The sequence below is a fragment of the Aphelocoma coerulescens genome, chromosome 6, assembly GCF_041296385.1.
Source record: "Aphelocoma coerulescens isolate FSJ_1873_10779 chromosome 6, UR_Acoe_1.0, whole genome shotgun sequence".
Taxonomy (NCBI): domain Eukaryota; kingdom Metazoa; phylum Chordata; class Aves; order Passeriformes; family Corvidae; genus Aphelocoma; species Aphelocoma coerulescens.
The window spans coordinates 33828565-33856328 of NC_091020.1; the positions used below are offsets into that span (position 1 = coordinate 33828565).

The 27764-nt window shown below is 45.8% G+C and overlaps 1 protein-coding gene across 2 annotated transcripts in view; it reads right to left on the minus strand.

Annotated features, from left to right (window-relative positions):
• Positions 1–27764, minus strand: part of CTBP2 (C-terminal binding protein 2) — a 132985-nt gene that overhangs the window by 31576 nt on the left and 73645 nt on the right. Inside the window, exon 2 of one of the 2 annotated variants that reach the window (XM_069020240.1) lies at positions 25069–25228. In XM_069020240.1, the coding sequence (XP_068876341.1) occupies positions 25069–25126 (58 nt within the window). In that variant the 5' untranslated portion in view covers positions 25127–25228. Of the gene's footprint in view, positions 1–8074; positions 9759–25068; positions 25229–27764 lie in introns of those variants that run through there. The other variant, XM_069020239.1, reaches the window with a different exon arrangement.

The following is a 27764-nucleotide window of genomic DNA, read 5'->3' on the forward strand; positions in this document are numbered from 1 at the left end:
TCTACAAAAATTAGAAATAATAATTTTGTTGGCCTTTTTCATGCAAGCTTCAGAAACACAAAACTGGAGTGAAAAAGAACTGATGAGCCAGAGAGTGGGGCTGCTGGTCCATGGGATGTATCTCTGTATCTTACTTATCTCACACCAGGAGATGATCCCCTGGCTCTCCCTCTGGCCAGAGCACGGCATGGGAGATGCCACACTGCTCCAAGGGAGCCTGGGCTTTCAGGATGAACAGCAAATACAGAGAACACCTTCCCTGCTGAATAAAAATGAGCCCTAAGGGGAAAACTTCCACTGCAGAGCATAACAGGTTGTTTGGCATTGCCCTGATGTTATTAGTTATTAGTAATCCTGGTCTGGGGACCTTCTAGCCCTGACTGCAGATGAAACAAGACCACATTCGCTGCAGACAAGAATGAAATGGAAATTTAAGACTCTTAAGCCAAATGTTTCAGGTGGCAGGATAACAGCTCCCACTGTCATGCAGGTCCACTTGACATGAGGAAGAATTCAGAGGCAGGGAAAGCTCAGTAGGAGATTACAGGAACTGTTGGCCAGGTGGGATAACTAAAGATGCATTTCAGCATTCCTGATTACTTCAGTGTCCCAGCAGGATGGTCTAGATACTGACAAGCTCTCTGCTGTCCACACTGAATCCTCTCTTTCATCCTTCATAATATTAATCAAGATTCCTTGCATCAACAAAATGAAATATATGCACTTGCATGAACTACTGTACTTTTTCAATATTCATTTAAACCTTTCTAACAAAGCACTCAGAAGAGGGCACAGAACAAAACAAATGCATGTGACATTTCCATTCCTGGTTTTTTTCACTCTGCACATAACAGACTCCAGTAAGAGACTGGGCCATCCTAAGAAAAGGCTGATAATCTATAGGGTCAGTAAGGGAATGTGTAGGAGGCAGCTTGAAACCGCTCAGGGATTTGCAATGTTTAGCACAAGTGTCAGGAAACGTGCTAAGGTTAAGAAGACCAGCAGGAGAGTCAGGGGGGTATTGCCAGGTTCTGGCATCCCACCACCCTACACCACCTGATGCTCCCTGGGTGGAGGGAACCCACCTGGAGATACCACCTTCACATCTGGAAAACACATGCCAAGTGTTTCCATGACACCTCAGTTCTGACCCTCTTCTTCTGAGTTTTTTCACGGAAAGTATATCCTAAATTATTTCTTATCGCTGTGTTTGCTGTCTAAACAAAATCACGTCTGCTTGTTTGCTTGCCAAGCTAGGAAATAATAAATTGCTCGATAACCAAAACAAGACACTTCTGGCAAACAATGAAGACTGAAGAAGCACTGATCCAAATGGATAATGACTGAGACACTGATTATATTTTTGAGATTTTTTTCTCCCCATTTTCATGTCTATACGTATCTGCATATATAAATAAAACATGAGAATGCCATCTTGGCTGTTCATACCAGTATTTACCAAGGATCTCCACCAGCAGATAAGCCCTGCTGGTTTCCTTCTTATTGTGACAACATGCTTATATCTCAGATTACAGAGCCTAAACCACCCTTTTCCCAGGAACTGTAACACTTTTGGGAAGGGCAGGAACTGTCCTGTGGTGTCACTTCTCCCAGCCTCTCCTTGCCTGACACTGCCTTCATTTACAAGATGAGGCGAGGGGCCATCATCTCCCTTGGCCACCCAACATTTGCTGGCTGAGATTCCGGGAGGGAATGCTGCAGGTGGGAAAGGACCACAGTCCTCCACCCCTGACCCACTGCTGGAGCGGCTGTTCCAAAGCGGAGCACAGCTCACACATCTGGTGGCCATGTTGCACACACTCTTTGCAAACAAAAAAAAATTGAATTTATGCCTGGCAAACGAGTTCAGGTGAAGGGCTTCCAAACTACCAAGGAAGTGGAGCCACCAGGCTGGGGGATGCCGAGGGGCAGTGGGGGGCCCTGCACGGGCAGGGCGGGGGCTGTGCCACGCTGTGCCACGGGACCCACGGTTAAGCCGATTGTTGGCCGGACACCCCCTGCACCGGGGGAGAGGGAGGAGGAAGGAGAGCCGGGCACTAATCTGCTCCATCTGCTCTGGAGCAGCTAATTGGATTGTGGGTGCACAAGGCAAGGTGCTGGACATGGTGCTGGGCACTTGGAGCCTCCTGTTTCCCTGAACAGAGCTGCTCCAGCACTGCTGCCCAGCACCTCTGCCCAAACCCCTCCCCAGGGCTGCCCTGCCCAGGGCATGGATACCCAGCACCGCTGCCCAGCACCTCTGCACAAACCATTCCCCAGGGCTGCCCTGCCCAGGGCATGGATACCCAGCACTGCTGCCCAGCACCTCTGCCCAAACCCTTCCCCAGGGCTGCCCTGCCCAGGGCATGGATACCCAGCACTGCTGCCCAGCACCTCTGCCCAAAACCTTCCCCCAGGCTGCCCTGCCCAGGGCATGGATACCCAGCACTGCTGCCCAGCACCTCTGCCCAAACCCCTCCCCCAGGCTGCCCTGTCTGGGGCATGGCTGCCCAGCACCTCCCTACTGGAGAGGTGGAACTAAATATTGGAGAAACAACCCACGCTCGTCCCACTCCCAGAAGTAACACTTCATCTTTAACAAAAGACCTACAGCAGACAAAAGAGATTCAAGATTACCTTTCTTTACCAAAAGCCAGCCGAATGCTGTTAACGTCAGGTTTTATTTAGGTGTAAAAGTCAAAAGTTTGCCTGCCAGTTGCCATCTTGAACCCTTACTAATACCAGTCCTACGTCTGCAACATCTATTCTACATCAGTGGCTTAATGATGTTGGTCTCCTTCTTTTCAAGGATTCAGCTCAGCATCTACTTCGCTTTTAAAAATAACAGGCAATTCAGTTGTGCAGCATTTTCATTAAACTGGGCTGCAGTGTGATGATACGAGAATGACAAGGAGAAGAAATATAAAAAATGTTTAATACAATAATAATAAGAAACCTTTAAATTTTTTTTTCCCCCTCTGCGAACACAAAGTTTGTAGCTATGGAAACTACTTATGAGAAAGCTAAAAAAATGTCAGCAAATATAGTCAGAGAATGATCTGGATATATGAAAGTCCTAACAATGCTAGAGAACCAGAGACACAGGGTGAAAGGAAAGTGTAAATTGAAGATGACAACACTTGTACATCTGACAACACATTCTCCTTTGACAGGCCAAATTCATTTTTATTGCCATGGCACTAAAGTCAATGAATTGCAACTGGAATGACTTTGACACTTTATATTGCTTTTGATAAAACCATTATAAAAAGCATATTTTAGCCTTCAAATGAGTATTTTAAAAGCATATTCTCTGCCACCAATGAACTGTACGTGCACATTGGCCAAGATAGTCAGTGTTATATCAAGACAGTCAGCAGCACCTCTTGAACATTCTGTTCTTCAGCCACTCACCCTACTAAGGTGGGCAGTTGGGGTCCCTTCCATTTTAAGATCCACCCACTCATGTGCTCAGCTGAGGTTGGTGAGGGTCCTTCTGAGCCTTTCAAAGGCTTTCCCAAAATCAGTGGGAGTTTTCCAGCTACTTCCCTTATCATTTTGCAAGTTAATGTCTTGATGCTGTGACCATTGGGACAGCAGACACGAGAAAGACCCATCTGCTTATTTCAAACTGTATTTTTGTATGGAACTTATGATCCCAGTTAAAAACATTACTCCACTTTTGGAGTTTTTGTTAATGAGCGCAGTGCAGCGTTTACCTGGACTGACACACTAGCTGGGAATGGCTCCAAGGACATGCTATGGTCTGTCAGGTCAATGTGCAAATTAAATCAGATTTATTCAGTGCACGGAGCTTCCCTTGGTGCTGTTTCAGTCCAGATTGTCAATTGAGCGGCCTTACATGGACACATTGTGATTCCGTGCTGTAGTTTGTACAGAAAACACAGGCAAGAAAACCTGAAATCGACTTCTGAGCTCTCCAGTGTACTGGGCAAAGAATAAATCAACATCAACAAATGCTCAGGAAATTTATACTGGGTAGGAAATATCCTGCTAAACCCCACCCATAGAAAGTTATGGCAATTTAGCTTTAGTTAGGTTAAAAGAATTAATAGTTTAAAGGAGTGGGCAAATGTCGCTCTTTTAACCATCTTTGATGGGATCTTTTAACCATCCTTTAACAGCCATCAAGGCTTTTGTTCCTGCCTATGCCCTTTCCTCTTTGGGGGTTGTCCATCTGAAGAGTTTCAGCCTGCAATTACGTGTGGTTAAGGCAGTTTTTATCTGTCACAGGGGAGAAAATACCAATAAAAGGCATCACAACGAGGTGTTAAAGAGCATAAGCAGAGCTGAGCTAATCACAGTGAAAAGCATTTCTAGCTGGGCTCTAAGCTGATAAAAGAGAGAGGGTGAGTTCCCTTCACACTGGAGAGAGCAACTTGTCCAAGGAGGGCAGCTGCCCTCAGCCTGGCTTTCCCTGCCCATGAAAAGGTCAGGCTTTCAACCAAATCTCACAGCCAAGTAATTTTTCTCTTGCTTCCTGATGATACCCACCTGACTTTACAGGGCAGCCCTGCTCCTCATCCCTGTGGGAAGCATCTCCCCTTTTGTGATAATTCACTTCCATATCTTCATGTGTAAACAAGAGCTTGAAAAACTACCCAAGACACATATTTGCAATGAATCACCATTTCCCATTTAAGCTCCCTAAGTACAGCATCAGAAACAGAAATCTGGACCAGCCCCTGTTTGGGAGAAGTCCAGGCTAGCTACAAAAATACAAGACTTCTCATCTGCCAACTGCTTTACTATTAAAACATTGGATCAAAAAGAAAAAGTAAATTAGGTAACCTAATAAAAATACTAGCAAACATCATAAATCGAAGTTGCAAAATTTGGAGGCGGAGCTGCAGCAACGTGATCAGTGACCGTGAGATGCTGCCTGCCCTAACCAGCTTTGCTGACCTGGACTATTTATTTCCCTGCACTCCCTCCCAGCTCAGCATGGGGCTGGCCACAAACCCGCTCTGGCTCAGCCCTCCTATTGACATGTGTTTGTCTCTCAGACCTTGCAGGGCTTTCTTCCTGCTCACCACTGAGTTGACTTGGTGTGCTCACTACTGGTGATCCTGTGGATGGCTGCAGGAGCATTCCTGTCAGCTTTTCCTGACAAGGTCTCAATGACACGGAGAGCAGCAGCTCTGCCAGAACTGGGGCAGGAGAGCTCCTGGCATGGGAAGCCGGCTCATCTCTGGAGACGTCACTTTACCAGCACAGCAAAGGGTTTAAGCTGCTCATTCACCACCTTCTCTTCACACAACCCTGCAACTCCCAGGAAGGGCAATTTATCTAACTTCTTAATAATTATTTTATGAAAAGCAAAGCAGTTGCAGCACTAAATCTCATTCCTCGTTTTCCCTTATCTGACCATGCCAAAGCAAAAGGTCCATAAACATGTGGCACGTGCCTGTATCCCTGGCCAGGATCCTGCCTCTACCATCAGGAATACCAGGCAGGAGAAGACACCTTCCTCCTGCAAGCCCTCTGCCTGAACTCCAAAGTGAACACAGCTGTGCAGAATGCACACGGAGTGTCAAACTCAGCACAAAATGACAAATGGGATATTTAGGAACAACTCACTGCAGAAAGACTACAATGCATAGTTCAACAAGACTTTAGAAAACCCCAAAATGATCTGTTTTAAGGTTTTATCCATACAACAAGCTTCAAAACATGACTGGGCTGTAACATGCACTTTATAAACCTCTGCTGACTGGGAAGACACTAACCTACACCAACAGAAAATATTTGCAGCCATTTGGAGACAGAGTTTAACACTGAATTTGCTTTCACCTTGTGATTTGAGTATCCACAGCCAAAACTACAGCCAGGAGAAGGCTCATCGCTCCTAAAAACAAATCCTGGCTCTTCCTGCTGGCAAATACAATTTCCCTGGATTTAGTCAAGTTTCTGCCAATCCACTCAAAGCTTTAAAACATCTTAACATATTTCTAACCTCAGCTTATCCCCTTCGTGGGTAAGTGTGAACACTCCTGCTCAACAAAGCTCAAACATCTACAAACCACCACACTTTTTCATTTTTAATCCATATCCTTCCATGTGCCACGTGCCTTACCTCGGTTTCTACTTTTAAAATTTAGTTTAACAGGAAGAAAACCTCTCAGGCTATTTGGAAAGGAAAAAGGGGAAATAAATAAAAATGAAGACAATTTTACAGGTCCTACTTCAGCTAAACCTTTCAGGGCCTTCAATGAGAAGATAATCTTTCTGTGATTATGGCCAAACCCTCTCGTTGCTTGGCAACACATAATTAAGGAATATGTTTTCAGATCCGCTTTGCAAGCTGGCCATTATCAGATGAAATTACTGGAGCAACAAATGTCATCCTCATGCAAATGAGATGGTCGTAGGCAAAAGAAGAAAAAAAAGAGGGTTGAGTAGCAAGAAAGAGCTCAACAGCACAGAAATGCTGCTGGATTCTTCTTGCTGTGCACCAGTAATTCTGGTGAAGGGAAGGGATAATCTAAAGATTTTTAGAGAACAGGGTTTCCAGTTAATAAACGAGACACAGGCAAGGAGGGATCTGTTTCCCATGGTGAAGGAGATTACTCCCAATCCCTGTGCTCTGGAGGTCCTTCAGCCCAGAGCTTTCGCTGCGTCGGCATCGACCGCTCAATCAGACATAGCGCAAATAAATGAACATATTTGTGTTCCCCACATTATGCCAGTTCATCTTTTTAGCCGCATTTATTTAAAAATACTGCCTGGATGTACTACTTTAGCATCTGATCCATGTCAACACAGAACATGCTGCCTAATACTGAAGCATTTTTTAGAAATCAATACATTACACCAGCTACATAAAGGACTCATAAGCGTGAAAGGACCGGCACTTACTTCCTAGCTGTGTAATTATGGTATGGCAGGGAAAGGGGTGTGCCAAGTGTCTGCATTTTGACAACTTTATCATTTCCACTCAGAAAATCATTCTTTATTTAGATTCCTCTGGAATGGCATCACCAGCTTGGCACCGTCTCGATGCCTATAAATGGTATCCCTCTCATTAAAGCTTTGTGTGTGTGTGCTGGTAGGGCACATTGTTCAGCAATTGTTTGCATGGGAGTTCAGCTGAGCTGCACAGGGAGAGAACTCCCTGCTCACAGAGTCACTACCGGCAAAAACATTTCAAGGGGTGTCTTTCCATGTTTTTTCAAACAGGCCACAAACGAATGCATTCGATGAATTCTCTTATACTTATCCAGGTGGTTTTGGGGTTAATTTTCTGGCAGGCTCTGAGTGCTACCATCAACATACATCTCTCCAAAGCAGAGGAGCAGAGCCGGCTTGGATTGTTCAGCTTTTCGTCTAAACAGCCAAGGGCCTGAGCGTTTCTAGAAGGGGAAGGGAAGCCTAGGAGCCACCATTCATTTTTATTGTTCCAGTGCTTAATGACAGGCTTTTAGTTTTAAGCACAGCCCTATTACTTTAACAGCTCTATCGCTTCACTTACAGGCATCTCGAGAAGGAAATGAAGGGGTTTATTTTGTATGCCTGATAAAACAGCAAATTAATAATAAGAAGAAAAGCCTTAGGTAATGGCCAAAGGTAAGTCGATTCTCGAATAACACCATTAACTATCTGATGAATTTAGTCAAAACAATGCTAACCATTTCCTCGGAGGAACACATTTGTGCCTGATAACAGCGGCAAAAAGTCAATCTGCAGCAAACCCTGTAGTCCTAATTGCTCAGCCAGCACAGTGTCTAACCTCCTGTTCTCTACAAACAACGGGAACGGCAAGATTAACCCTGGAAGCATTATCTGAGATACTGCTCATGTTTAACTGAAGTTGGCTAAACAAATAAAATATTTGGAATTTAACCACAGAGCGAGAATCAGCATCTTTAGCTCCATATGGCCGGCACAGCCCTGCACAGAAATCCCCTTCACCTCCTTTTCTAAGTAGGACAGCGTCTTAATATTTAGGCATGAACCCCCAATGACACTTGACTGTGGGTTTTTGGAGGGGTAAGTTAAGCAACAACAAGGTGGTTCTAAACTACTGCACGGACTAAGCCCCTTCAGTAATTACTTGGTTCAGGCGATGCCATGGTGGAGACGATGACGGGGGGCCCCGTGCGCCTGCTGAGCTTCGGGTACGGGGAGAGCTGGGCAGGGAAGGCGGGTCCGGTGGGTGCCAGGCCGCCGTCCCCCGGTGCTGCCGGCCGGCGGAGGAGCTGGGGGCTGCTGTGGGGGCTGGGTGCCGGTGACGCCGCCGCTGTCCGCTCCCTCTTCATCAGCTCCATGGGCACGGTGTAGGTGGTGGGGTACGCCGTCTTGGGGCTGGCGTGCGGGTTGGCCGCCGTCATGGGCAAGCCGACCGGAGCAGAGTAGGCAGAGGCGGGACGCGGGTGCGTGCTGCAAGGCAGGGGGGTATTGTATCCCGAACCGGGGAGGAAGTGCGGCCCCGCGGGAGCCCCCGTGGGGGCCGGGTAGGTGGTGGTCTCCAGCAGGTGCTGAGTCGGGGCGCTGGATGGCCGGCGGTGCATCTCGACGCCTCTCGGGGACAGCGGCTGCAGCGGCGGCGGGTGCTGCGGCGCGCCGGGGCCGTCCACGGTGGGCACCCCGTACTCTGCCGGGAGCTCGCTGCGGTGGCTGAAGCTGTTGGAGCGGGTCCTGGGGCGCAGCGCCCCGCTCCTGCGCTCCTGCCTCTGCAGCTGCATCTCTGCCTTGTAGTTGTGGGCGATGCGGGACAGCACGCGGGCCTGCCCCAGGTTGGGTGCCACCGACTTGATGTCGTTCTCCTCCATCATGGCCAGCAGGTTCGGGGAGTCGAAGCCCTGCTGCAGCAGGGCAGCGAAGGTGCTCTCCGAGACGCCCTCCGCACGCAGCAGAGCCACAAATTCGGGGTCGAAGCTCCTCTTGCCCTCTGGCCCAGGAAAGCTGGGGGGCACCGGCGGGTGGGAAGGAGTCGCCACCGTCACCTCGTAGCTGTCGTAGGGACCTTTAGCGCCGGTGCTCTCCCTGCCTGGCCCGTAGCTGGTGCCGGTGCTGGTGGTGGGATCCACCACCAGGCAGGTGGGGGCAGCTTGCCTGGCCGCCGCCGCCGCCTCGGGAGCCCGCTCTGCCCCATCGCTGTAGCCCGGCCTGCTGGGGAAGGCGGGTGGCTCTGCTGCGTACCGGGGGCCGGGGGGCTCCGTGCCGTACCACGCCGGGGAAACATCTCTGCCACGCATCCGCTGCCCGTCCAGGGCCAGCTTGGGGTCCCTGTAGAGGCGGGCGGCGTCCGGCGGGGCCGGCGGGCGCACTGCGGCCTGGTCCCAGGACAGCCGGCTGCCGGGCGCCCCGTAGCTCGCCAGCGGCCTGCCCGCCACGTGGTCGCGGTAGCAGCGGGGCTCCTTGGGTGACCTCGCCGACAGCGACGGGTCGCTGTAGTAATCCTGGGGCGGCAGAGAGCCCCGGGCCGCCATGGGCGCCGGCCGGTCGCAGTAGGCGAAGTCGGGGACGGATCCCTTCCTCAGGGGCCCCGGCGCGAAGGTGGCATCCTGGTACGGGTACGCCTCTTGCTTCAGCTCCGCACCGCCCTGCAAGATGATATCATTTGCCCGCGGCGGCTCGTACCAGCCACCCTCGCCGCCATAGGTCAGGGAGCTCCTCCGGCCCGGTGGCCTCTGGTACTCGAAGGCGCTCTCGCTCTCCCAGTTTCCCTCATACCAGCCGGCAGCGTCCCAGCTCTGCGAGCGGCCGATGTTGGGGTGCTTGCTGGGGATGGGCATCGCCACGAGGCCGCTTGCTCCCGCTGACACGGAGAAGAGGAGGTGCCTGCCTTCTCAGCGCTGCTCCGGCACGCATCCAAACCGGACCGCGCTTTGCCTGAGCCCTCCTGGGACTTCAGAAACCACCGGCGGGCGGTTTTGTCTTTCCGAGTGCCACCTGAATTATGAATGGTCGGTAACCTTAGCAGGCAGAGCATGCGGCGGCCGGCGGATGGGCTGCCCTGGCCGTGCGGAGCAGCCGCGCAGGAGAGCGGCCGCGCTCAGCCCAGATGCTTTATCCTGTGCCGCTGGGGACGGCGAGCGCACATGGACAACTGGCCGAGCAGAGTGTGGGGATTAGGAGCTAAATAAAACCACTAAAGCCCTCGCTCCATGTGACATCATTTTAGCCCGATGAAATCTCACGCAGTGACCCAGCCAGCAACCTCAATGCAATTTTTCCCTCGGGGCATGTTGATTTTTTTTTTTATTATTATTATTATTTTGTGGTTTTTTAACGTTTTTTTTTTTAACGCGTGTTTCATCTGTTTCGGTTGTTCCCCCTCCCCCGCTCCCGTGCTCGGGGAGGCTGTCCCAGCGCCCGCCAGGGATGGGCAGCGGGATAACGGAACGTGCATGGATCCGCTCGGCCCCGCACACGGAAAAATAAGAAAGAAAGCTTCAGTGTCAGCTCAATCTTAATCCAACCTGATGAAATGCTAATCCACTGCACACAGCTAAGGACAAATTAAATGGGAGCCAGCAGACAGGCCAAAAAAAGGCCAGTGCAAGATACTCGAGAATACAAGAGCGATTAGAAATTAGTTAGGTATCTGTTTAGCACTTTATGAATATTATAATTTGCGTTGGAAATTACTTTTTTGGGTTTTTTTTTTTTTGTAGTTTCAAATTAGCCACGCTAACTAGGCTCCAAAAGGATTCTTTATATTATTACCATAATACGCAAATCCTTTCATCATCCCAGGACAGAAAATTGTGGAGGTGTAATCTGGAATGTATAATTTTAAGACCCTAACACAGGTCATGGAGAAGGAGGGGAGGATCAAAGGATCTTAAGCCTGGCCTAACAAAGCAAAAAGGAATTGTAGACTTTTGCCCATTATCTCCAGCTTCCTTTGGAAAAAGTACATGTTTATGAAATAGGAAAACACTCAGAAACATCACACAAAACTCAATTTATACTGAGCAGTATTTCAACATTCATGTGGATTAAGCTTTTTTTACACTTAGAGTAGGCAAAGGGATTTAGATGGAATCACAGCACAGAAAATTGTTATTTGGGAATGTAATAAAAATTTCCATATAGAGTCATTGTTTTCAGAGGAGATATTAAAATGGCTCCCCAAAACATGTAATCTAAATTATGACAGGCTGCTCATGCTCAAATATTCCTTTTCAAAGAAGAATAGCTCAACTGCTCCTTATTTTGCTGACTACTGCTACAATGGCAACATTTTATTTTTTGAATTAAAAAATTCAGACAGAAACAATTTTGCCTTTCTCTGCTACAATCACAGATTTCTTGCCCTCCAATATACCCCATTCCAAGACAGACCCACTGAAAGCAGGAACAGTCACTGTCCCTGGTCTCTTTGCAAGACAGCTTGAGCATTTTTCCTGGCTAATCCACAATAAATGTTTAGTGCACAAGCCATCACATGATGCACTATTGTGCTATTATGATAGCTAAATCACTAATACAGTCTAATGCTTATACTTGCCTATCATCCTAATACCTCTGGGCTATATTTCTGACCCAAATACTGACAGGATCTTTGAGTAATCCCTAAATTTCTTTATTGCAGTAAATATTACAAATCCTCTTCAAACATTCTCTCCTCCAATTCCACCCTCAAGAATGAGGATCTTGAAAATTATGCTGGATATTACACAGACACGCAAAACGTGGGCCCCAAACGATTATTTATGCAATTCTCAGAGAATATCTGATTGGCATTATACTGAATTAACTAACAAACTTCAGGCACACTGGAAAATTTCTTCTTTTGTGAGAGTCAAGATGGGAAGACACATTTGTGGCTTACAAATAAAGCAGAGAATATTTTAACCAACAAAAACGTTTTATTACAACAACATTTTGCTAAAGAATAAAATGCATTCCCAACTGGATACAGTGAGATTGGTGCCATTTGTTTGTTCTGAAACAGCAGAAGGAATCTACCAAAAATGTATATGACAAAATAATAAAATCCTGGTCTGTAGATCAAGGGCATCTTCCACCATTGTCTTCAAAGAAATTACTAAAGAACAGTCACCATTTTAAGCCCTGGTTGACAATGGAAAAAATCATGCCACAGAGAAATTAAATTTCAAAAATGCTGATTTTCAACAACTGCAAGGGAAGTCAGAAGGGAGCTTGGAGCATTCACTACCTCTGAAAAAGCCAAAGGCTTTAACAAGCCCTTGGGTCGCAGGACGGACACACAATAGAAACCTCGCCCAAACCAACACATCTGTGCCTGGTGGCCGTGCCCTGCCCAGTGCACGCATGGGTGACAGCAGCACCCAGAGAGCCACCTCCAGACTCCCTCCATCCCATGCACAGGAGCACATCTGGGCTCTGAAAACCACCCTGGCACCAGCCTGCCCCTGCAGCCTTGCAGCCCTTGGGCAGGAGATGTGCTCTTCTTCCAGCTCTTCACAAGGGCCAGGAAACCCTAACTGGGGACTTGCCACTGGAACACTCATGCATATGGATGGTTTATCCCCTAAGTGCTGGCCTCAATGGAACAAACCTATTATTCCCGTGCTCCAAGCCAAGCAGAAGCAAACGCCTGCAGGACCTGGGGCTGCAGGATTTGCACATTCCCTGCAGCCAAGGGCCAGATGTCCTCTTTGGACGGCTCTGGTGGTCCCAGTTTTTCTTGACCAAGAGCTGTATCCAGTGGGGAAGACGTGGCCAGGAGCCACGGAGCTGGGCTGCCTCCTGTGCCACCAGAGCAGCAAAGGAAATGTTACACCCCCAGTGAACCAAGAAATGAATAAGAAATGATCAGAATGAAATATTTATGGACAGGCAGGAAGGGTCTTCTCTTTTTCTCTTTTTGGCAATCTTAAAAGCAGCCCCTTTGCAAATTCAAGCAGTGTGGGCAGCAGGGCAAGTGAGGTGATTGTCTCCCTCTACTCCACCGGTGAGACCCCCATCTACAGTGCTGCATCCAGCTCTGGGGACAGAAACATAAGGAGGACACAGAGCTGTTGGAGCGAGTCCAGAGGAGGCCACAAAGATGATCAGAGTGCTGAAGCACCTCTGCTGTGGGGAAATGCTGAGAGAACTGAGATTGTTCACCCTGCAGAAACTTTGGGATGATCTTATCACAGCCTTTCAGTACCTTGAGGTCCTCTAAGAGAGCCGGAGAAGGACTTTTTAGAAGGGTATGGACTGCTAAGACATTGGGGAATGGCTTCCCAGTGCCAGAGGGGCAGGGTTAGATGGGATATTGGGAAAGAATTCTTCCCTGTAAGAGTGGTGAGGCCCTGGCATGGGGTGCCCAGAGAAGCTGTGGCTGCCCCATCACTGGAAGGGATGGATGGAGCAGCCAAGGCCAGGTTGGATGGCGCTTGGAGCAACCTGGGATAGTGGAAGGTGTCCACAGCAGGGGGTGGAACTAAATGGTCTTTAAGGTCCCTTCCAACCCAAACCATTTTATGATTCTATGAAATTCTATGAAATTATTCTCTTCCTATTTCTGCATCCAGACCCAAGCAGGATGGCCAGGAGAAGATACAGAGACCCTGGGGCCCAAGCTGATGTAACTGATGGCACTGGAGTGCCAGGAGTGCCGGAGGCACCAGCACCCACACCCTCAACATGAGGGGGAGACAAGGACTGTGGAACAAGCAGAAAATTTATTCTCCCTTTATCTTTTAATTCTAGCAGTATTTTGGGAAAGGAGAAAAACACCACACACAGGAAAAAAAAAATCTGACCAAGAGATTAAATGCTCTGGTATTTCAGATCACGTGGAAAATGCAGAGTTTTGACTTAATATCCTGATTCTCAGTTTAGCATTGATCTCATACATGGTAACTTTTGCCACAATATTTGGTTACGATACAACTACCACAGAAGTCTGCTCTGAAAAAAGGTGATGACAGAGTACAAGAAAGGTGGGCCCATTGTTTAGACACTGCATTCAAAAGGCAAGAAATGTGAGCCTGGAACCCTCTTGCAGTGGATGTGAAACAAGCAATGCTAGAAAGTGCTGTTCTCTTCCCATGAGGAGAGTGTTTTACACATAAAACCCAGGGTAGGAAATCAGGATACTAAATCTGCAACACAACTGCGTAAACAACATTTTTTGGAGTTTGTAGCACTGACTCAGGAGAGGTTGGCTGCAAAATTTCATTCATATTGATATAAAACATTTCATTACCTATTCTGAAAGCAAGTTGCAGGAAAAATTATTCTGTGCAGCAACATAATACAGATTTGGATTAGTTCTGCTTCTTATTATTGTAAAATATATTTCAACTATAAACTTAAATCCTGTTTATATTGGGGAAAAATATTTTTAATGTAGATTACGATGTTGATGTTTTCCCCCCAATTATTTTCTTCTGGGAGAGAGTGGAACAGAAACAACGTGCCAAATGTAATTTCTGGCAAAACCTGTAAGATGCAGCAGTGTGGGAAAGGCTATTTCTCTTTCAAAGGCAAAGGAATCCTACCCCTGGTAGTGAAAAATCCTCTGGAGAACAAATACATCTCTTGTTAATGGAGAGAGCAGGTATCAGGACACCCAGCCTTTATACCTCGCTCTGCCACTGTCAGGAAGTAAATTGCTTAATTTCTTACTTGCCGATTCCCCTTCCATCAAGAGGGATATAAAAATATACACCTCTCACACTCGGATGGTGTTAAGATTAATCAGTGTTTGTCATATGTTTTCAGGTGACAAGGTACAAAGCTACTGGGAGGATAAATGCTCCTGCCTTCCCTGCCTGGGCTTTCAAGGACTGCGTGTGATTGTGCTTAATGACCCCCAAAGCTCAGGAAGCCTCTCCCGAACATCCTCCGCCCATGTTCAGCTTGCAGGATGCCAAGGAAGCAGAAATGAGCTTACTCTGTACTGTGGTGTGCCATGGATGCTGTGGAGAAGAAAAGGAATGGGATGCAGTGTGAGGAATGCACACACACACATACACAAACGTGCACAAATTGAAAAGAAAAAAAAAATTACAAAAAAAAAAGGGAGAGGAAAAGCAGCAAGAAAATGTTCCAAATCCTTTGAAACTACTGCATTTGCTAAAATTTGGCTCTGCAAAATCTCCCTCACAGTGGCAATAAGCACTCTGCCTAGATGGACTTTTTAACAGTCTCCTGAAATTAAGGGAGCACAAAGAGAAAATTAGCAGGATTGTGCTGGAATAATTTTCAATAATCAAAGGAGCAGCACAGCATCTGAAAGCACTCAGCGCTTGAAGCCCTGCCACATGCTTTTACCAATTTCCAAACCAAAAGCATCAATGCTTTGTAACTTCAACAAAACGCTCACAAACACCAACTTGGTGCATTACAACAAAACACTCTTAAGATCAGCCGGTTATTAAACAATCATTGCCTCATGGAACTCTGCATTTTGATGACTTTAAAGCAAAAAAACCAAAAGCTTATGTCCGTTTGTAACTCAGTCCCTCAGCGCTGGGATAGAACGTGCCACAACCATTGGCGTGACAGGCTCCAGGAATGAAGGAGCACACACTGCCCTGAAATGTGACCCACAAACTGGGACCAGCGACTGGGTTCAGCCACCATTCCCATTAGTGACATACAACTGGGCCCAGGCACATGGAAAATAAAAGGTCAGTATGGGACCCCAACAAACAGCAAAGAACCTCCCATGCCAGAGCCAGCAGACGTGTCCTCTCCAAGCTGGTGACACTGTATTGCAGTGCCCTTCTGAATCATTCCCCAGGGATCCCCCCAAAACCCCACAGGCCAATGTGAGGAGAGAGGATGTGAGACCTTTTCCCCTCCCACCAGCCAGCATCGTGCTGAGAAGGTGCATGGAAGCATTTCACGAACAGAAATGAGTGACCTTTCCCTTCATCCCTGTGGACCTGCCTCTCTGCTGCAGTTTTGTGCCAACCTCTGGCTGGAAGGGGTTGGATGTAGGAGATGTGCTCCTTCCCACTCTCATGGCCAGCCAGCCACATCTCCAGTCACTGCCACACAACAACTCTCCATCTGGATATCCCCTTTCACAGATGGGTGCCTTACCCCAATCTTCCCTATAATAAGAGGGAATGGCTGGAGCTGTGTTGGGGCAGGGTGAGGTTGGGTATCAGGAGAAGGTTCTTCCCCCAGAGGATGCTTGGCACTGAACAGGCTCCCCAGGGAATGGGCACGGCCCCGAGGCTGCATTTGGACACCGCTCTCAGGGATGCACAGGGTAGGATTGCTGGGGTGTCTGTGCAGGGCCAGGAGTTGGACTCAATGATCCCTGTGGGTCCCTTCCAGCTCACGACATTCTGTGGTTCTACAAATTATCTTCTCTTTATTTGGGAATGAGGTAGGTGCTGGAAGCACCCCAGTGAGCATGTGGTAACTTATCACCTCATGTTATACTCCATGGCAAAGCCTTGGAGGTTGCCCTGAGAAACTGTAGATATCCCATCCCTGGAAGTGTCCAAGGCCAGGTTGGACGGGGCTTGGAGCAACGTGTGATGGTGGAAGGTGTCCCTACCCATGGCAGGGGGTGGAACAAGATGGTCTTTAAGGTCCCTTCTAACCCAAACCATTCCATGATTTGCCATCCAGGAAGAAAATCAAACTGCAGGTAACAAATGCAGGAAGGCAGCAATCATCTAAAGCACACTTGCAGCTAAAAAAGAGAAGTGCAGCTGTAAAACATACTTTGAGCCATTGGAATGAGCCTTACAAGCTCTTCAAACTTCAATCAGAAACCATTTTGCCTTTAACGATGGGGAAACTCCAATAAAAGTTGGCAGAAACAGCACTGTCACATTCCTGCATCAACAAAGGGATAATAAAAATATCAGATGTATCCCTACAGCACACAGCTACAGTCTCAGGGACTACAGAATAAAAATCAATCTGGATGCTGAACAGTGGGTGAAAAGCAGCAGACAAGGTTCATTGGGCACATCCCTCAACCATTCGCAAAGATCTAATCTACGAATGCTCTTAAAAATAATCCTCCAGAAATCACATCAAGCACCTTGTCTCCAAAACTGGGTATTAGACTTTGAGGTCAAATCTCATCATTTTTAATAAGAATTCAGGATCAAGATTTAAACAGCATGTGTAATGAAAAGCATGGGAATTATGTCTGTCCCAGAAAGCAGTAGAGAAATCCATTGTTAAATGAATATATATTGTAAATCTGAACTCCGCCATGCATGCCTGGGCTTTGCATAAAAAATAATTAATTACTAGACCATGACACGGCCTGGGGTGATAAACAGGCTCGGGCTCAGGGTGCCTCTGTGCCTTACTTCCCCTGATGATGCCAAGAGTTTGAAACATGTACTTCCCTTTCACACCCATCGCAGATAAAAACCAAAACCAAACAGGAGGAAGTATTACTTTTGCTAAAAAAGCATTTATGTCTTGCTTTTTTGAAAGACTGGTCTTTTGTACTGCTGTATTGCAAATCATCAAAAGTGAGCTCTATCTTAATATGTTCCCTCTTTGTTGAGTCAATCAAATATCTGTATCATCATCAGCAGCAACACAGTTTTCTCTCCGAAGTGGGTGTCAATCTATAACTAAGGCTATTTTGTGAACTTAACCTGAGTTTTGAGGTGCTAGATGGCAGCAGAGAGTGTTTTGTTTTAAATGAAAATTAAAGAGATAATTAAAAAAAAAAAAAGAAAAACCAAATTAATACTGTTAAGCTAATGGGCTATATAAAAGTGTCACTAAGAAATGATCAATGTCCTGCAATTTCAAGAAATGCAAAACCAACTCAAAACTTGCTCTTTGAAGAAAGCTCTCTAATGAAAACCTTCACTGTTTCGGCACTTCGATCCATTACATCTGTTTGTGGAAAGCAAAAAATATAAAAGAAAAGTTGTGTAATGTGTTTCCCTGCAGCTTTATTTTAGTATAGCCAGATGTCCTACGCCTGTCAAAATATTTACCAATAAATTTTCAGGAAATCAGGATAAATTAAAAAAGACTGGCCCAGATCCAAACAGCACCAGTCCCTGAAATAGGGTAACTTGGGAGTCAGATAGAAGTTTTTTTTCTGGTATTTTGAAGGAAAACCCATCCTGTTCTCATGTGTCCCCGAGGACTGGTCATTTCTCATCACATATTTGGAAGCAGCCAACTTCTACCCCCTGGATGCTGGAGGCAGCTTCTGCAGCGCTCCCACATTCCGGAGCTCGGGAAGAGGCGCCAGGGCTGCCCCGAGGCCCTGCTCCAACAACCCCTTCCCAGTGAATATTCTGGGAATATTACCACTTTTCTGAGTAATCTTTAAATGTGGGGGAGGATTTAGAGTAAGGAGAAAAAAAACCCAGATATGATGACAACATGTTAATCCCTAAACCAGTTAATTTAAACGGGAAATGTGGTAAGGATGAAAATTAGGTTGATGGTATTGAAGTCATCAGCTGTAATTGTTTCTTAATTAATGACATGAAGTTGTATACCGTGTTACACAGAACCTTGTCTGGAGGCAGGGGAAAATGGAAAAATACAAGGCAGAATTAAGAGTTAGACACGTATTAAGTTCCCATCAATGGGGGTTTAAACACAAGGAGAACACAGCAGAAGAATTTTTTCCTATTTTGGTGCATACGCCCCTCCAGTCCAGGGAAAGGGGAGCTCCCCCTCCTGCAACAGCTTGAGCCACACATCTACTATGATGCACACCAAATTAATGGAATTTTTGTCTGCAACCTTATCTAAATGTGTCTTACTCTTTCCTGGATGCCTGGGGCATTTTGTCAGGCTGGCTCTGTATCTGGCTCGAGTCCTACATCTTGTCATGCACATTCCCCTATGGAACGTCACAGGAGGGAATGCACAGGAAAAACATCCACACAGGACTGGAAGCTACTGGAGCAGCCTGTGCCTCCATGCAAGGAGCACAGCACACCCCTGGATACAAGCTCCATCCCAAAGCACAAGAAGGACTCTTATGAGCATAGAGAGCTCTTGATTCAGCACAGCAAAAGGGTTGAAATTCAGGGAGTAAGGTCAATAAGCTTGAATAATATCTGTAAGCTCACTGAGGCTGCTTGAACTTTCTACATCCACATGATACTGTCCAATTTAAAAAAATTAAAAATCATAACATTTTAACAGAACCTATTAATGACAAGTAATTCCCAAACCTGCCAAGCCTCTATCAGAGAAGGGATAATTAAGAGCACTACTTTTTCACTGGTAAAAAGGGGTGTAATCCAGCTTTTCTAGGAATTTGAAGTGATTTTCTGAAACCTTCATAAAGGCCAAAGAACTTAATGTTGGAAAAGCAAAACATCAGGAGCAGCCAGACAGATCTTCAGTTTGCACAAATCAGCACAGGGTGCAATGGCAGAAGATCTGACAAGCTAACACTGCTTTTTCTCTAGGCTAAATGTGGTAAGCAACCCTTCCTTAAAAGCCTGACAGTTTATGTGCTTTGAGGTGGAAACTTAAAAAAAGAGAAAAAAAGTACAAAAAGCTTTCTCATGGGGGGAAATCCTTGTACTGTGTTTTATATTCATGGAACAAAGAAACTCAAATCCACTAGATACAAAAGGTCTACATTTATTCTAAATAAGTCACTTTTACTCAGGACAAGCGGTTTCTTCCGTGCCTGATATCATCTTTAACTCATTGTTTCTCATCAAATGCCTAGTGGTGATAAGGATTTCCTGAGATAAGATGATTCTATTTCTAAGCAGTAAAATAAGTATTATCAGATTCTACTTGGTGTGCAAATTTGCAAGAATGGAAGAAAATTTCTCCACCTAAATATCAAAGGTACTCATTTTGGCTACTGTTACATTATACAAAGCAGCAAGAATTGGAGGCAGCCACTTTTCAGAATTGCAGTTTTAAAGTATATTTTCCCTTTTGGTTCCAGGAGCAAGGTTCCTCTATTTTTTTAGCAGGGATGGACTGTGGTTATTGAATGAGAACCTGTTCCACAGTCTGCTGTCAGTGGTGTGTGAGCCCAGACCGCAGGGATGCATTGTTCAAATACTCCTGAAAAGCCAGAAACATCACAATTCTTCAGGGGGGCTTTTATTGAAGGTTACTGTGGGTTTTTTTAACAATAAGAAAGTGCACAATAAGCAGTAATTGACTTTGTGATTATTTAGTCCACTTCTATGGAGGATAAACTGAAATAAAGAGGTAAAATGCACCCCTGCCATAGCTCCAGGTAGGTACCAGAGTACCTACCATTACATAGTGTATTTACTCAAATATCACTGGACATGGTCTGCATTGACTTCTGTCACAGGAGGAAAAGTGGAACACAACATTTCTGTCCACCCTTGAAATGAATTAACCAGCCTCATGCAGCCACGGCAGAGATAACTTTGGTGATGTTGAAAACATCCATTTCTATCCCCAAATTCCTTCCTCCATTTCACACTATCACCTAGGTTGGAAAAGCCCTCTGAGACCACCTAGTCCAAGCTGTACCCGATGCCCACCTTGTCACCAGCCCAGAGCCCTGAGTGCCACGTCCAGTCCTTCCTTGGACACCTGCAGGGATGGGGACTCCAAACCTCCCTGGGCAGCCCCTTCACCCACCCTGGAATTCCATGATCCCAGCTGGACAGTGTGTCATGGGAAGGTGCCTATTCAAGGTCTGCAGACAAATTATTGCATCAAGGACTCAGACCCACCCAAGAGGCTTCAGTAACCACACTGGGGTCACATTCCCACCGAGAAACAAGGATTTGTGGAGAGTCAAGGCCACACACAGATACTACAGTGGCTGGAAGGTAAATACATGAGGAATTCCCACAGGAAGTATGAATTATGGGTAGCACCACAGAAGCCTCAGCCAAAGAGGACACCCTGGTGCCACTCAGAATGTAAGGCATTTAAGTCAAAAAGCCAGGGACTCATGCATTAAGCACTGAAAAGTATTATGTGACTGTGCTGGCATTTATCAGCCAGCAGACATATCAAAGGATCTGAAAGAAAACAAAGAATACAGATGGCTTGTCTGCCCTGCAAACAGTTCTGTTTTGCAAAGTACAGGCAACTTTGGTGGCACAAACTGACACGTAAGGACATGATTTCCCACTGGATAATGACAAATCCTGGAGCAAAAACTGTCAGAAAATGTCTGGGCTCGCTTGGCCTTGCAATTATTTTTTCACTTTGCTTCTTGCTCATCTCAGGGCTGCCACTTTTGGGGCATGTGCTGAAAGCTTAACTGACTCAAATGTTAGTGCAAACTGTAACCTCTAAAGCCAGGCATTCCCATTCCATGGCACTGGTGTTGAAGACAGGCTAGCGGGGCTGCAGTGGTCCGGAGCACAGGCAGCACTTGGGATCATCACAGAGGAATTCAGTGGCGTTGGGAAACCCGTGTTCTACACACAGACAAGATGCTGCTATCCTGCTTTTGGGATGTGCCACCACTGCTGCCTTGTCCCTGATGGGTTTTGACACTCAACAAGGCAATGACACAGCACCATAGCACCTTCTCCTCTGCCTGCTCCCACAGACACAGCCAGCACTGCGGATGGGCTGCTCCTCACTCCCTGCCTAGCTCCTGGTGATGTTTAATATTTGTTTAACCATATTGACAGAAACACAGGATAAAGATCAGCTGAGCAAGCAGCAAAAATGATGCTGCAAGTTATTTCCTTGCCTGGGAATGCCGTGTGCGAGCACTGGAGTCCCATGGGAGGGATGGATACCATGCACCAGGAGTGCCATGCTCTTCTGAGTGTGGGGTTTCTTGGAGGCACTGTCACACACCTTGTTCTGCCACAGGTAGCACAGAAAAAATTACATCTAATCTCTCTGTTGTTGCTTCCTAAATGAAAGGCAAGGGAGCTTCTCCCCTGAGGGCTTTTCTGCCATTTCTTTGAAAGGAAACTGCTCCAGATTTGGGAACAAGCCCACTCCTACACACTGCAACTTGGCTACAAAATTCAGGCCCTTTTTATCCCAGGCAGAGCAGGCGGGTCTGCCAGCTCCACATCCATGGCTGCAGGACTGTGCCTCGGCTTTGTTTCACACACAGCAAAGCCAACAGCCCTCCCTCTCCATCTCCCACTCGGATGTGGCTCCACAATTTTTACTGGAATTTTTTTTTTTCATACACCCTGAGGTAAAAACCCCATCGTGGAATGGAAAATTTCAGCTCAAAAAAAAAATTTAAATGTGGCAAAATCACAAGCTTATGGGAACAGGACCAAAAAGAGGGGCTGCTGGACAAGTCTGACTCCACACAGCACCAGCAGCTCCACCTCTAAAGCATACTTTGACCCACTATGGAATAAGACACAATTCCACAAACTGGAATTATGTAAACCACTCTGTATACATTATTTGCAAAAGCCCCAGCCATTCAATGGGTCCATGCTTCCACCCATATGGATCCAATTACAGAAGAGGCACCCAAAGTCTCTGGGACAACCAGAAGAGAAAGAAATGGGTAAGCCAAGACCACTGTGAGCACAGTCCAACTTCACTTGATCTGGATGAGCATCACCAACCCACTTAATTGTTGACAGACTATTCAAAATGTCTTTGCTGCAGGCTGCTGCCCTGAAATTCCTTTATCCCCTCAAGCCTGGACCTTTATCCCACCCATACACCTCTACAGATCAGAATTTGTGACCTGGTCAAAAAGCTCACATCTTCAAACCAGCCTGCTCAGAGCAAAAAGTAATGCTGTCATACAAAGATATCATAAATATATACTAAAAAATCCCCAAAACTAGAGGAACTGGTGAAGCTGAGCCATGCACTGAGACTGCATAGCTCCTCTCTTTGGAAGACTCATAAACCTGCCTGTAAAGGCTGTGAACTGGCTTTTTAAACAATAGCACCTCCTTGTATGGCTTAGATTATTTTTCCACGCCAGATGCACGTTTAACAGAGTAACACAAACACTGCAACTCCTTAATAAACTCTTTTAATGATCCGGCAGTTTGTAAGGCATTTCCCTCAACATGTGTCTGGTTATGGTTTCAGTAAGCCTGCAGGAAGAAGAATCTGTCTGGCAGTTTGGACAGTGATTACAACATGTAGCCTGAGGATATTTCACCTCCAGACCTGCCACCATCCTGCTGCACGGAATAAAGTCCATTCCTAGCAGAATCCGCAAGGGTTTGTGTGGGGAGTAGTAAAAGGGATGGTATATGCAACTTCAGGAAAAGCACAGAAATCCACCTCTGTGCTACCAGACATTTGGTCTTTCATCAGGTAAATGCAGCTTTGTATCCCATTCACATTTAAAGGGAAAAGCTCCTTAAGTGCTTCCACAGAACAGGAAATCATTAAAAGCAACTATTTTGGACCACATTGCCCTAAGGTTGATGGAGCGATAGATTCCTCTCAGTGAACACAATTCTGTTAGCAAATACTCCTCTCCTCCATCTGCTGAGCTAGTTCCCCAATTTCTCATCATCTTTCACTGATTATTCCATATACCTTTAATGACAAAACTGGGGAAAGTGATCATTTTTTTCAAAGTGTGTTTTCACAGCAGCTGGAATGGCCCCTTTTAGTGCTCTTCTATGCTATAATCCAAGATTAGGAGCCTGTAATAAAAAATAGCCATCAGAGAGGCCAGTAGAGTATTCAGCTGTCCTACAAACATAGTATTTTGGCAGATCCGAAGCTTTTTGCATTTTTCAAGGTAATTTTTACAATGCTCCTCACATTCAGTCCTTGTCTGTTGTTCACAAATACAACACAACAGCATCTTGCAATGGTGACTCCCATCATTTCCATCAAATCACAAACCCAGCGGCAAATGACAAAGTATACTTTAAAAAGTTATGTCTCCTGCACATTTACAGATTAGAAAAGAAGATCTTTTGACCAAGAAAGAAGAAAAAAGCTCATATATCAGAGAAAAAGAATCTAAACTTCAATCACATCTAAAGCTCCGTTAGCAGGTTTGTCGTACGATCCTTTTGAATTTCTTGTACACTCAGCAACTAGATCTGATGGTAAACATCAAACCAGGAAGGCAGCTTTTGAAAATCCAGGCTCAGCTGATAGAACTCTTTTAAGTCAAGTTCAAAGTAAGTTTTGAAGATGAGATAGTGTGCTACACCTGAGTGTTTATGACATTCTGTAGAAGGAGGCAGCTCCATACTGCAGCATACCCTGGATACTCCCTCCTAACTCATCTCCTCTGCTTTGTCTCCCCTTTTCCAAAATGAACAGGGCAAAATTAATAGAGGCAAGTAACTTATGATGAGTTTCAAACAGCAGCAGTGGAGAGTAAGCAATATATAACACAAAAAGGTCAAGGCAAAACCCACCCTTGTCCTGCTGATCAGCATTTCACACTCAGTGAAACTCCACAAAGCCCCACACATTTTGCTCAAATGGGTGCAGCACAACTCCCCTGTGAACTCTGTGCTTTCATCCACCACCAAGTCCTATTTCACCTTGTTGGCATTCAAGTAATATTGCAAATTGTTACCCTGCAGGCCACTTTCCATCTCCTCAAGAGCAACTGAACACTGGAACTCCTGGAGAGACGTAAGATATTCTTCCTAAAATAACACTGCTCTGCATTTGTTGCTGATGGCAAAACTTGCACGAGCATTGGAGAATTATTGGAGTGGACACCAAAAAGTCAGAGCTTGTTTGCTGTCACTTGATTTCAAGTAGCTTACACCATGTGAGCTGCAATAGAAAATGTTTCCTAAAAACTTTTTCTGCTGGAAAATTGATCTAGAAGGTAAAAGTCACCTGTGCCGTGACACTGTAACACACCATGAATGAAGAATTACAGCAAACCTGCCTGATCCCCACACACCGACCAAAGAAAAGCTGTTACAACAATGTGCTCAAAACCACTGGAACAACCACTCTTAAATTTTCCATCAGTTTCTTACAGGATGATAGTAAATGTGTTTTAAATTGGGACCAACCAAATCATTTTAGTAGAAATTAGGATACGAGGAGATGACCTGGTCTTGTTCACAGGACTACACATGACTTCCAAGTGAGTAACCAAAACTGTGTGAATGTATTTTGAGCCTACAGAGAAGACAGGGAATCCAGCCCTGGCTTTGGATCTCTTTATGCCTAAGTACTGAAAGAAACAAGGAAAAATCAGATATTCTACTCTAATCATCTGTCAGACAAATGAGAGCACACTCTTACCTTCACAAATTCTGTCCAGTCGCTGCCGCTTGACTTTGTGTTTATCCACAAGTGCCATTCTTGACGGGATTTTGCAACTTTCTGACTCAAAAAGCACAGCAGTCCCCCAGGAACTTAGGAGAACTCACAGGAATTGGCGTGCATACCGCCACTGTGGATCCTGCAGAGAAAGGAGAGGACTCGTAAGATTTGTGGACTTCCCATCCTGGAAGTGCTCCAGGCCAGGGTGGATGGGGCTGACAACCTGGGATACTGGAAAGTGTCCCTGCCCATGGCAGGGGGTGGAACGAGATGGGCTTTAAGGTCCCTTCCAGCTCAAACCAGTGTGGGATTTCCAGCACACCAGGTGAGATCTGCCTGTGCCCAACAGCAGAGCAGGTTTTGGAAAGGACAGCTGTGAGTTTGCATCGCACCAGTCACACATCTGGCACCACAAATCAGTCTCTTTATCCTCCCTGCAATCCCAAAAACCAGTCTCATACACAAGAACTGCCAAAACCCTGCATGGGCTTTCCAGTTTTATTTCTCACTTTAAAATCTATTCCTAGCAGATAAAATCCATTAGGTTATTTTGTAGGCTCACATATGCTGAAAGATTCTTAGAGAGTATATAAAACAAGGAAAGTAGGTTTTGCTCTGCCAGTACTTTCACACACAAACCACTTTCATATTTAAGCCTTGCCCTGTAAAAGTCATCAATGGACCTTGAATTTGCAAGAAGACCTTGATGTTTATTCCAGCTGTCACCGCAGCCTGTCCTTGCCCTCATACTTGAAGGGCCAGCATTAAACTTCGGGTGCCTTTTCTAGTGCACATATTTTCAATGCCAGTGAGATAAAATGATCCATGAAGCCACATCTGTGGCTGCTTGACAAGAAATGCTCTCCAAAGAGACAACAGCTAAAGGTTTTCTGCATTTTGGTGGCACAGAGGAAGACCCTTAATGGAGACTCTCAGGTCTGATGCGTTTTGCTCCTACAGAGCGCCAAAGGTTTGTTTAATCCCTGAGCACTCCAGCCTCAGCTCAGCTGCAGCCTCTAAATCTGCTGTTGTGGTACTGCACCAGGTTTGATTTTTTTGATGTAAAACCCAGGTGTGAGTTTTTCAAAGCAAGTTCCACAACAGTATTCATGAATCAAGACATGGAGGAAGAGGCCTCATGCTGACAGCTGAATTCCAACAATCCAACATAACACGCACTAATATTTTATGTGACTGCTGATTCAATATCCTCTTTTGTATTTTAAGGTGAAGACAGATGACCCTGGTAACAGCTACAAACCTTCCCAAGGAGGGATCCTGCTCAAGGAGGAAGCCTTTGCTCCCCACCAACCATCCACCACCCACTGAAAGGCACTAAAATTAGTGTAAATCTGTGATTTCTAGAAGCAAAGCACAGCACCACATTTTCGGAGGCTTTTCAAGGAGAGGGGAAGAGGAAGGCAGGAATGAGTGTAAGCACAGCAAGAAACCCTCTCCTGAGTGTCCATCTGTATAACCCTGAAAAGTCCCATGTAGTCTCTGTCTACATACACTAGAGAGGGTTAAAAAACAGAATAAATTCTGAAAAGCCAGCAGTAACCACAAACTTGGCACCACTCGTTCAAACTGACCCCCAAACAGCTCCTCCCCAGCAGGTGAATTTTCACACTGCAGCATTTGCAAACAAAATTTTTGAGATAAACCAAAATGTCCAGTTCACAAAATGCAGGATACAAGAGAAGACACCACACCAGAAAGTCCAGGTTGATGTCCAGAAGTTGACCTTGGGCAATGTTTGTAACCTGGAGTTTTGCTTCCCCTTGTGCAGAGCAGCAATAGCAACACTTAACCCATCCTCTGGAGCACTTCAGGTTCTGCAGGTTCACGTAGCCCAATCAGGCATTTCTACTTTGCATTTTATTCCTCTGCACCAGTGCTGGCTCTCCTAAAAACACTCCAATAACTTCCCAGAAAACCCAGTTAACCAGTGCAGTAGGCTGAGCACGCGAGGGGTAAAGGCTCTAACAAAGCCACCGCACGCCGGGATGACAATTTCATGGAGATTACTGTTATTATTATAAATGGTTATCAATTATGCATCACATTGATAGTTAATTTCCAAAAGGAAAAGCCTCGTGTCGGTACAGCTGAATTCCAACTAAGGGATGATCGGCGATTTCCTGGTAGTTAATGGCCAATTTCCCAGCAGCACAACTGCAGCATAATCGCTGAGATTTATAGCAATAATTAATTGATTTTTTTTAAACATAGGGATGCTACAGAGCACGATTCCCACTCATATTAAAAATTAATGCAACATTCTAGAAGACGCAGAAAACTTCCATTCCGGAGGCAGAAGCTTGGTACGGTCAAAATATTTCATGCAACAAAAATTAAGCTGTTAGTGTAGCTAAAGACCGAGCAGCTAATGGCATTTCCATGATCAACATTCACAGGCACACACATGGTTTTTTTACCACTTTTACATCCCATTCCACTTTCAGGGAAAAATACCAGGTTATTAAAAAAAAAATCACATCAGAAAAGAAAAAGTTACCATTTTGTTCTGAAAACATTCAAATGGTTCATTATGTTGGGGCTGCAACTCTTTCCCCCTTGACTTCCCCAAACAAAACCAATTTAAAAAGTGTACTTAATTCTGACAGAGTGCATTTTCTGATGGACAAATGCATCCATTAAAGTTTTTTTTTCCC